The sequence below is a fragment of the Schistocerca americana genome, chromosome 1 (genome assembly GCF_021461395.2).
Source record: "Schistocerca americana isolate TAMUIC-IGC-003095 chromosome 1, iqSchAmer2.1, whole genome shotgun sequence".
Classification (NCBI taxonomy): domain Eukaryota; kingdom Metazoa; phylum Arthropoda; class Insecta; order Orthoptera; family Acrididae; genus Schistocerca; species Schistocerca americana.
The window spans coordinates 416,408,704-416,420,977 of record NC_060119.1 but is presented as its reverse complement, the minus strand read 5'-3'; the positions used below and the strand labels follow the sequence as shown (position 1 = coordinate 416,420,977).

The 12,274-nt window shown below is 41.4% G+C and overlaps 1 protein-coding gene across 3 annotated transcripts in view; it reads left to right on the top strand.

The window, feature by feature from the left end:
- LOC124602240 (exocyst complex component 8) overlaps positions 1-12,274 on the top strand; it is a 110,413-nt gene that overhangs the window by 64,570 nt on the left and 33,569 nt on the right. For all 3 annotated transcript variants that reach the window (XM_047136308.1, XM_047136307.1, XM_047136309.1), the window contains exon 10: positions 2,623-2,753. In XM_047136308.1, coding sequence (XP_046992264.1) covers positions 2,623-2,753 — 131 coding nt within the window. The remainder of the gene's footprint in view (positions 1-2,622; positions 2,754-12,274) is intronic.

Here is a 12,274-nt window from a genome sequence, read left to right as displayed (position 1 = left end):
GGGATGAGAAAGCTGTTTTCAGGTTGTTGGTGTAATGGTTCAAGGCTTCCGGACTGGAGCAGATTCGTTTGCCAAGAAGACCTAGGTTGTAGGGAAGGGACCGTTTGATGTGGAATGGGTGGCAGCTGTCATAATGGAGATACTGTTGTTTGTTGGTGGGCTTGATGTGGACGGACGTGTGAAGCTGGCCATTGGACAGGTGGAGGTCAACGTCAAGGAAAGTGGCATGAGATTTGGAGTAGGGCCAGGTGAATCTGATGGAACCAAAGGAGTTGAGGTTGGAGAGGAAATTCTGGAGTTGTTCTTCACTGTAGGTCCAGATCATGAAGATGTCATCAATAAATCTGTACCAAACTTTGGGTTGGCAGGCTTGGGTAACCAAGAAGGCTTCCTCTAAGCGAGCCATAAATAGGTTGGCGTACGAGGGGGCCATCCCGGTACCCATGGCTGTTCCCTTTAGTTGTTGGTATGTCTGGCCTTTGAAAGTGAAGAAATTGTGGGTCAGGATGAAGCTGGCTAGGTAATGAGGAAAGAGGTTTTAGGTAGGGTGGCAGGTGATCGGTGTGAAAGGAAGTGCTCCATCGCAGCGAGGCCCTGGACGTGCAGAATATTTGTGTGTAGGGAAGTGGCATCAATGGTTACAAAGATGGTTTGCGGGGGTAACAGATTGGGTAAGGATTCCAGGCGTTCGAGAAAGTGGTTGGTGTCTTTGATGAAGGATGGGAGACTGCATGTAATGGGTTGAAGGTGTTGATCTACGTAGGCAGAGATACCAGCTACAATGGGGCGGCCGGGATGATTGGGCTTGTGTATTTTAGAAAGAAGGTAGAAGGTAGGGGTGCGGGGTGTCGGTGGTGTCAGGAGGTTGATGGAGACAGGTGAAAGGTTTTGTAGGGGGCGTAAGGTTCTGAGGATTCCTTGAAGCTCTGCCTGGACATCAGGAATGGGATTACCTTGGCAAACTTTGTAAGTAGTGTTGTCTGAAAGCTGACGCAGTCCCTCAGCCACATACTCCCGACGATCAAGTACCACGGTCGTGGAACCCTTGTCCGCCGGAAGAATGACGATGGATCGGTCAGCCTTCAGATCACGAATGGCCTGGGATTCAGCAGTGGTGATGTTGGGAGTAGGATTAAGGTTTTTTAAGAAGGATTGAGAGGCAAGGCTGGAAGTGAGAAATTCCTGGAAGGTTTGGAGAGGGTGATTTTGAGGAAGAGGAGGTGGGTCCCGCTGTGACGGAGGACGGAACTGTTCCAGGCAGGGTTCAATTTGGATAGTGTCTTGGGGAGTTGGATCATTAGGAGTAGGATTAGGATCATTTTTCTTCATGGCAAAGTGATATTTCCAGCAGAGAGTACGAGTATAGGACAATAAATCTTTGACGAGGGCTGTTTGGTTGAATCTGGGAGTGGGGCTGAAGGTGAGGCCTTTGGATAGGACAGAATTTTGTGTGTATGTTTGTGTTTGTTTGTGTGTCTATCAACCTGCCAGTGCTTTCGTTTGGTAAGTCACATCTTCTTTGTTTTTAGATATATTTTTCCCACGTGGAATGTTTCCCTCTATTATATTCATGCATCTCTGAAGGAACATTGCATCATACCTCATCACAACACAGGCACTGAAATTTTGTATTTGTTATTTTCAAGGGGTTACATCAAGGACTGCCTGTACACAGTGCCAATCAGTGACATCGCTGTCCTAAGTGCACAGGTCATTGAAGCAGTCAGAATTGTTGATGCAGTAATGCTGGCCTGTACACGAGCAGAACTCAAATATCACCTTTATGTTCTTTGAGTGACAAGTGGGGGAAATATTAAAATTCTGGCACAACAGAAAACAACTTTTAAAGCTGCTAAATGTTTTTATAAATACCATGATGGTGTGTCTGTAACAGTTTTCAAGTTATGGTATTTTGAAATATTAACAGGGCTTTACAAACACCCGTATATATTAGAAAGCAAACACAGATGAAAAGTGGGCTTCAACCACAAAATTAACTGAATAAAATATTCTTAGTCTTCAAATCACAATAGAGCTGTCACTGCAATGTCATTGGGAGTAGAAACCACTGATTGACTGTCAGTGGTTTTTACTTCTGATAATGACGATGGCGAGAGCTGTCAAAAGCTCGAGTGTTTTGGCCAAAGTGACACTGCTTGAAATGAAATAATTTTATACAGGCATGCCCAAATAGCAGACTCAGGGGACACAAGATGAATTATTAGACAGTTTTTGACTTTTGTAGTCCTGTCTTCCTCAGTTGTGTGTAATATTGGACAGTTGTTTATTTTAAGGTGATGAAGAATGAACTAACGCAAATAGATAACAATAAAAACCTATGTTCCTGACTTTATTTGTAACTAAAATATTTAATCATATTGGGCAGGATTAACCCCCAACCGTTGTCTTAGAAAAGGGTTTTGTATGTATTAATTGGGGTGGTGTTCCTTATTTCCTCCTTCAGTTTGTGTGTTAATTTAAGTATGTAATAATTGGCATTGTCTCTCCAAACATAGTTTATAATAAAGCTCTTCTGATAGTGCTAGTCAGTACCTAGAACATACATCTAAAATATTCTTGAATATTCCTCTATTCTACTGACATTTTTGTATTTATTTGCAGCATTTGTGGTCTGGGCAAGTTCTGAGCTCACTTTATTCACATCTCATCTTATAAAGCAGGTTTTCATGCCACAGTCTGCTATAACAAGCCTTGCAGAAAGTGTAACTTGCATCAGAGGCCAGTGTGACCAGGTAAGTTGCTGTAGAATTTTTTTTTAGATCAGTGTAGCAATAAACTTGAATTACGTAAGTAATTAGATGATAATAATAATATTAGTTGATAATTAATTTTCAGTTTTGTTGAGTCTTGTACCACAAGGAAAAGCATGAGAGAGGATGTTGTTATGGATGGCCGGTATCCTCTTTCTACAACACAAATGCACACGTGTATTAATACAGTTCTTTATTAACATGAATTGTTTACTTTACTTTACTTTACTTGAATAGAGTCCATGTGTTGTGGTACAAGCTCATCAGTTATAGTCCTCTTGCAGACTGATGTGAAGTACAATTCTGGTTGAGGTAAACTAGTCCCGCTATAGTCACTAATGTGGTTGCTGTCTACTGTCGTAACCTGTGATGAACTAAACCCACCCTGTGAGTAAACTGACAGATGCCAAACTGGATGATTGAATGAGACTGAGTGATTGAAGTGAGTGCCTTCCGGTCTGCGGTGGTGGCCTAAATACATGCTGTCGAGAGGGCATTGGCAGCATTTTGTTTGTGGGTGTCTCTCTGACCTCTCTCATGATAGCCGTGCTTGATCCAGTGCCTACTAATCGATCCTGGCACTTAATCTTTGCCGACCGATGTGCTGGTGATAGCTTATGCCAGCACATTCTTCCCCCTTGAAATGCTGCACCACTGATATGTAGGGAGGATGCGAACAACAGTGGGGGGGAGGAGGGTGGTGGGGAGGCTGGACACTGGACGTAGAGAAGAGCCAGGAGCCGCGACTGTGGAGGATGGCATACTTCCGACCATACCCCGCCATCTGGCTTGAGAGGCAACAGGAACATCCTCTGGAAAACTGCTGCCTTGGCACGACAGCAAGGGGGGATGGTAAAGGTGAGTGCGCATTGCCCATCTGCTCCTCCTGGGGTGCCATGGTGTCACCAGTGGGGGGGCTGCGAAGGCCCCACAGTCCCGTGCAGCCATAAATCTGGTGGAACAAAAGCTGGTGGCAATGCTGCAAACCTTTGGGCCCTGCAATCAAGTACATAAAAGAGCCAATGCATTCCTGGATCACACCTGTTTCCCAGTGACCACGGTTGCCAACAACTGTGAAAAGAGCAGGATTGTGCAGTGCAAAATGATACTTGTGGATTATTGGTGGCGGTGGATGCTGCGGTGGGTGTAGCAAAGGTAGCAGCGTCCAATGGTGGCGGCCGTACATAAGTTCCACTGGTGATGGTCCATCTTGTGGGTAGGGAGCAATAGGAGGCAAGAAAAAGTTGCAGTGCCTGTTCCCAAGTGTGGGTGGAGTGAAGCTTGGGTATCTGTTGTTTAAAAGTGCATATGAAACATTCTGCTTCTCCGTTGGACTGGGAGTAAAACGGAGCAATTGTTAGATGACAAATGCCATTTCATTCACAAAACTGTTCAAAATTGCGTGAAGTGAACTGTGGTCTGTTGTCCAACATAAGTACTGCTGGCAAACCTTCTTTGCAAAGTATGAAGGACTGTGCTTGAATGGTGCTATAGGATGTGGTAGAAGCCATAGGCACTGCAAATGGGAGCTTGCTAAAAGAGTCTACCACTATGATCCAACAAGTGTTCCAAAATGGTTCTGCAACGTTTATGGCACTTGTTACCATGGGGATAGTCTTAGGCCAAGCTGAGAATGCCTGTGGTGGAGCGGATTGGTTTTCTGCACATGCGCGAGACTGTGATGTCATCTGTTCAATGTGGGCATCCATGCCCTGCCAAATACAGTGGTGGTGCGCTAACTGTTTAGTGCAAACAATTCCCAAATGTCCTTGGTGAAGCAGTTGTAACACATCCTTTTGCAAGACTGGGAATAAGCACACGCGATTGTCCTTTGTCATTTTGAACTAGAATCTCACACTGTTGAACTGAAAGGTTATGCTGACATGCAAAATATTGGCGTACAACTGAGTTCTGGATACTATTCAATGAATGAAGCCAAGACATGTGAATGTAACGCAACAAAATCCTGAGAGCACGGTCTGCTTCCAGGGCCTGTGCTATTTTTTGTAGTGCAATGGAAAAGATTCCAGCAATTCAGAGTCCTGTTGATTTGGCAACAAGATGCAGCAGAATCAGAGTCTGGGCCAATCGGAAGGCGAGACAGGGCGTCTGCATTGCCATTCTTCGCTGTAGGTCTGTTCACAATTTCATACAGACATTGCGAAAGTAACAAAGCCCAACATTGCAATTTTTGAGCAGTGCACGTAGGAACTGGCTTTGACAAATGAAACAAGGACTGCAGAGGCTTGTGATCTGCACTAAATGGAACTTGCGACCAAACAGATAGTAATAGAATTTTGTCACACCATATACAATAGCAGGAGATGCTCTTTCAATAAGTGAATAATTGAGCTGAGTTTGAGGTAACAACTTTGAACCAAAAGCAGTAGGTGTGTCTTGGGCATCAATTCTGTGTGAAAGCACAGCCCCAATTCCATAGAAAGTAGCATTGTCTTGCAAAGCTACTGGCTTGGCATGGTCAAAATGCACTAAAAATCTGTCACTGAGCAAGGCATTTTTGAGCTTTTCAAATACGTCTTGACACTCTTTGGTACACACAGAAGGCACATTTTTCAGATGCAAGCGATGCAATGGAGCCGCCATCTGAGCAGCATTCGGTATGAATCAAATGTAGTTCATCATCGCACCTAGTACTGACTGCAGTTCAGACACATTGCGAGGAACATGCAGATCATGGATCACAAGCAAATGAGACTGGAGGGGGATGCTCACAACACTGTCCATCACATGACTTAAGTAGTGTAGTTCAGTTTGAAAAAAGTCACACTTTTTGAGACGACACTTGAGTCCTGCTTCTGAAACCACTCGAAGAAGAGTATACAAATTGTTGATGTGTTCCTTTGGTGTTTGACCTGAGATGACAGTATCATCAAGGTAGTTTGAAAAAAAATGGCACTTTTGCCATCAGCTGTTACAAAGGTGGCAGGTGCGGAAGCTCTGCCGAAGAGCAAATGTAAATACTTGAACAGTCCTAAGTATTTATTCACAACAAACACTTACTGTTATTCTTCATACAATGTAATTTGCAAGTAGACTTCATGCAAATCTGTCTTAGAAAAGTAATGTCCTGCACCAAGCCTGTCCATGAGTTCCTCAGGGCGAGGTAACAGATAAGTGTCAACTACTGTCTGTGGGTTGACTGTAGGCTTGAGGTCAACACAAATGCAAATGCAACCAGAAGGCTCAGGCAAGAAAATGAGAGGACTTTCCCAGTGACTAGCTTGAGTGGGAGCACTTACACCATTATTTTGCAATTCTTTCAATTCACTGGCTACTTTGTTTCTTAAAGTAATTGGAACGGGGCAGGCCCGGAAAAACTTAGGCTGTGCCTTTTCTTTCAGTGTTACAGGTACTAGAGACTTATTAGCTTTTCCCATTCCTTCTGAAAATAGTTCAGAAAATTCTTTAAGCAAGCTAGCTACACTGTCTTTTGGTTCAAAAGCAGACACTGAAAGCTCATTTTCTGGGATGCTAAGTGCAAACAAATCAAAGGCATCTGAACCAAATATGTTCTCACTGTCTCTTGATATCACTGTCCCAGTGTGAGATTTGTAAGTGGCAGGCAAACTACACTGTCCAAGCACTGGAATTTCCTGTCCGTTGTAAGCAGTGAGGTGCCATGCACACATGGGTTCATATTCCATCCTTGTCGCCACTGTAGATTCTTGTACCACAAGGAAGAAAGGGAGAGGATGTTGTTATGGGTGGCTGGTATCCTCTTTCTACAACACATGTGGATTAATATGGTTCTTTATTTACTTAACTTGAATAGCGTCCATGTTTTGTGGTACTAGCTCATCAGTAGTAGTCCTCTTGCAGACTAATATAATGTCAATAAAACTAGTCCCACTATAGTCGCTAATCTGGTTGCTCTGTACTGTCGTAGCCTGTTATGAACTAAACCCACTCACTCTCTCACACATCCAGTTTGCATCTGTCTGTTTATGCACAGATCGGGTTTAGTTCGTCACAAGCTATGGCAGTAATTAGCGACCAGATTAGTGACTATTGCAGGTCTAGTTTTATTGACTTAACAACAGTCTGCAAGAGGACTATTACTGATGATCTTGTACCACAAAACGTGGACTCTATTCAAGTTAAGTAACAACTACCTGTTCATGTAAATAAAGAACCATATTAGTCCATGTGCGCATTTGTGTTGTAGAAAGAGGATACCGGCCACAATAACAACATCCTCTCCCTTGCTTCCTTCTGGTACATGACTCTCCAGATTTGAACCATGGACATTTTGAAAGTGTACAGAATACTAATTCAGTGGAAAAAGAAAGGGGGGAGAAGCGAGACAAGGCTCATTGATCACTAAAACTACTCACTGTGCTAATTCGTGTGTTGTTCTTCATTCTCACAAAAAATGCTGTTAGCGGTATCATTACTGTGTCTCCGTTGAAGGCTTTCACTGGAAAATGCCAGAGAATTCATGGTCTTTCAGTATTGGTATGTACATCTGAGGATCTGTGCCTTCATGAAACTGTTTTCAATGTATCTCCTCCTACTTCTTGAACTGATGGATTCCAGGTCACTACAAATAACATGATCTGAATCCTCTATATTCTCTGGTATCTTCACATGGAAGTGTTATCATTTTCTTGGTTTTTGTAACACACATTTCATTTTATTTTTTGTTTAATTTGTATAAAATAATGAGCGACAAAGTAAAAAAGTACATGCTTTCTCATTTGCATTTGCCTTGTATGTAAGAATATGCATGTTGCACTGAGATGAGAGGTGTAGATTAGACACTTTGATGTATAAAGACTAAGGGGTAGATGGATACTTTACAAATGAAACAGGCATTGAGCAGTGCACAAGCATGTAGAAGTGGTAAATTGGTCAACCTTTGTACAAAATGTTTTTTAAGAGCTAACACACACACACACACACACACACTCACACACACACACACAGAGAGAGAGAGAGAGAATATGCACACATTTAAAGTTATCTCCTGATTCTGCACTATTACCTGAGTGGCTACAGCTTCAGGAGATAAAGGTTATGTATGCTTGAGGTTTGTGTGTATGTTTCCAGTATTGAAGGTGGACTTGGTCTAAAAGGTAAACAATTTATTGACCCTTTGATTTGCCTGTCCATTGTTCATTACTTCCTTTATTTGATGACTTGTGAGCTAACCTCAGAAATTGTACTAATTGTAGTCTGTATTGGAGTCTCCAGAGCACACACACACACACACACACTGCATGACAAAAAAAGTTGAAATATCCAGAAGGGAAGGAGAAAACAAACTGAAACTTCAGGGGACAAATAAATGGAGTGAAACTGAACTGGTGGAGAGACTATGTGACATTATTTCTGTAATTAGTAATTACAAAATCGAGCCAAATTTTTAAAGACCTTGGCAGTATGAGCTCACTTATCAGTAGGACATTGCTGCCCTTCTGACCTGGATGCATGCACTTATTTGGTTGGAAAGGGTGTCACAAAGCTGTTGTATCCTCCCCGGAGGCAAGCTGGCACACAATTGTTGTAATTAGTCCTTGATATCGTTGATACTGGCACTGGGCCAGTGTTGATGCCTGAGCTGGTCCTGTTCATGATCTATTGGGCACAGATCTGGGTCTTTTGCTGGCCATGAGAGCACCTCAGCACCATGCAGACAGCTCATAGAGACACCTGCTATGTGTGAACGAGGATTGTCCTGTTGAAAAATGGCACCACAGTCATGTTGCATGAGAGATAGCACACTAAGATGCAGGATGTCCTTGATGTGCTCTTGTGTCATACCAGCGGAAACCTGTGTAGTCATCGCTGATGGCTCCGAACACAATAACATCAAGAGTAACACCACTGTACCTTACCAAATCATTGCACGAATGGGGCCTCTTCTCCATATCGTCTTTCTGCTAGCTGATGTCGATCTTCCGGGATAGTGCAGAACCATGGTTCATTGCTAAACACCAAGTAATGCCATTCATCAGCAGTCTGTCTTTTCCTGGTCATGGCACCACTCCAAATGCAGCAATTTGTGTTGTGATTTTAATGGCAGTATATGCATGGGACAGTAGTTTCCTAGTCTGCCTGCTGCTAGTCTCTGACCGATTATGTGTGACAGCACAGAGAATGTTTGAGGAAGTCCGTTACTAGTTCTTGAATAACAGACACATGTGTGAAGGGGTTACGATATGCTTGGTGCACATTATTGTGATCCTTCCTTATGAAGTACAGAAGCGGTCGACTGAAACCTTGGACATTCCCTTGCAGTCCACAACTGTCACATCCAAATGCCCCATAAATCTGGATATTGCACAATTTGACCAGTTGTTCAAAGCCTGTCACATCCTGATAATGCTGTCTTGCTCCAGTATGCAGCATCTCTGTGTCCATCACAGTGATCGCTCAACCTCACACCTCTTTTATAACCTACCATACATGGTAACAACACTAAACATGAAGAACACTAATGCACTCTCACGATTGCTCTTACTTTTTGAGTGAATTTCAGCACTATAATAATTTATGTACCCACTAAGGGTGAGTAAATGTACTAAGTTAAATTGACAAATAAAACTCCAGGTTGAAATATCAGCATTATAAGGAAATGATAGACTGCTGTTCACCATAAAGATTACATGTTGATTCACAGACAGACAGAATGACAGGACTGTTACATGTTTAGCTTTTGGCCAAAGCCTTCTTCAGAAAAGGAAACACACACACACATTTTCATTCACATAAGCAAACACCCCTCATGTGCACATGACTGCCACCCCTGGCAGCTCTGACTGGAGTGCCATTCTGACCTGAATTGCTGGAGGTTGCAGTTGTGTGTGTGAGAGGTGTGGTTGCTTGTGTGAATGTGTGTGTGTGTGTGTGTGTGTGTGTGTGTGTGTGTGTGTGTGTGTTTACTTTTCTAAAGAAAGGTTTGTTCAGAAACTAAATGTGTAAAAGTCTTTCATTGTGCCTGTCTGCAACTCAACATACCATCTCTATGTTAAATTGACATCTGACCATGTCTTCTCAGTCCTTAACTTATGTCAGGCAGTGTATGTATCTGTGACAAATCATTCTTTACCTGGCATGAAATACAGTGCTGTACTCCACCTCTCCACCCTGGCCTCCCTTTTTCTTGAAAGTAAAAATGCACTTATATTACAATGTACTACATGTTTGCTCATTACACTCTGTCCAGTTTTTTCTTCTTCTTCTCTTCAATGAGTAGATTCAATCCATTTAGTGTCATTTTGAATGGGTTGGAAAATACCAGTCTATAGCTGGCATATCCCCTTGGATACCAAAGATTTTCCAGCTATAAATTTCTGTATATATGGGAATAGGAGGAGGTAAAAGAGTGCCAAATCTGATTGAGTATAGTAGATGTTCTACAATCCAGCTTTAAAATAATTCACTTTTCCTATTCCCAAATCACATCTGTGTATAAGGTCTATTGGTCTTATCAAATGTGATACTTTTTCTTTTGTATTCCGGACCTCTTCTCGTGTAGTTTTTCATCCACTCACTCCAAATACTTAGTGGTACTCACCAGTTATTGTTTTAGCCTTTGCAAGGTAATCAATAAGAGGAATCCCTTTAGTATTCCAGAAACATTAGCTGTGAGCTTTCCTACAGATGAAAAACAGACTTCACCTTTTTTGAAGTAGGACAACTGACTTCCATCAACTGCTTTGATTGCTGTTCTGTTTCTGGTGGGAAGTGGGCAAACATTGTCTCATCTATATTAATGTATCTCCACATGAAATTAGTGAGATTTATTTTAAATTTATTCATTTGTAACAGAGAAATTTGATATTGTGTTTAATTTGGTGGGTGGTTGACAACTGTAGCTCCAGTTTTTCACAAAGCTGTCACATAGTTATGTCTTGTTGTGAAATGTATGATACTATTTAAGTGTTTTCCTCTTTTGTTGTAACTTCAGTGTGTTGTCCACGTCACTTAGTGTCCTCTCCATAGCTGTGTGAATTAGGTCTTGATTTATGGTATTTTGTCTTGTGACATCCTATACTGTCAGCTATTTCACATAACTTTAATGGATAATTGTCCAGTACCTTATTGTGCACTTTCTTTATGTTTTCATCTGCGGTTGCAGTTTTGGACTGTTTTCATACAGATCATTTTCAAGATAAGTATGGCCATGTTTGAGTTCAGCTGCCCATTTCATAAATGTTGGAAATGTAAGTGAGGTGTCTTCCGATGAATTTTCGTTAGTGACAAACAGTCCAAAATTATTAATTTTGTGATAACAAGGCATTTTAGTTTATATATTTTGTGGGGCAGCAGAGATAATGATAATTTAGTAAGTTTATGGTTGGTCGTTATTCAGTTTGCCATCTTTCTCACTCGAGCCTGGCAACTAAATTTATGGTCAGCCAGAAAACGAAGGGAAACATACTGACCTTAGTTTCCAGTCTACACAGCCACATTCTGGTCCAGCCCACTGAAAGAAAAGTTTCAGTTCTCCTTCTGCTTAGCGGGATCAGGACTATGATTTTAAATGAAAGTATAAACTTCTATTTAATACTTATATTGAGTGAAGTTTCTCGTGTACAATACTTGGAATTCACAATGTTCAATTGAAAATAAATCTTTCTATCCTAACAACACAACTAGCAGTTAAGAGGCGACCTCTATGGTATGTTCCTACCAGATTATCTTTCGCCCTGACTAATAATAAAAGTTTGCAATAAATGTTCAAAATTAATGCTCGCCATAAATATGGAAATAATAGTCACACTTGCCAAGCGGATTTGTAATTCTCAAGGACGGCACACCAGCAGTTACGTTGGTGAATTCCAAGCAATCCATTTTTACCACAAATACGCGATCCGTCACAGTCCACCTCTGACGTCATCCGAGGCAGAGCGCAATCCGACGTTTAACAGACATGAATCTTACAGTGACTGAGTGCGAAGTGAACCTTACTACTGCCTCTCAGGCTGTATTTATATAGGTGCCGGAGTGGACGGCTGAGGGAACATATGTTGTCTACGGCTTTCTGCGTACTGCAGCAGCCTCCGAACGACTGCTTTCTTCGACACACAATCTTTAATAACAGTTATAAATTAATTTAGAAACTTCTTAATTTTTAAACTTATTCAAATAAGTTATTTGAAAGCACAGCTTGCTTGAATGAAAATTTTGCCTTCTAGAATTTTTATATTGGAACTAACGGTAGATCGTTACCTCTGGACCATACCTTTACTAGAACTCGTATTGGCTGTTATTAACACAACAACTCTAAAATTTAATATAGCTCTATTAATTGGTAGGTTTTATCATCTGTTAAACAAAAAATTTTATCATTAAAATTACAGGTACTTAATTTACTACAATTGGGTATATTTTTGTTACAAAATTTGTTTTTACTTAATTACTGAAAAACTATAAGAGGTAGTTTAATGAGGTCTCTCAGTTGTGATTTTTTGAGTGAACCAAATTTTTACATGTCTAAGTCCAATTTTAGCACCTTTGATTTTTCCTAAAATGTG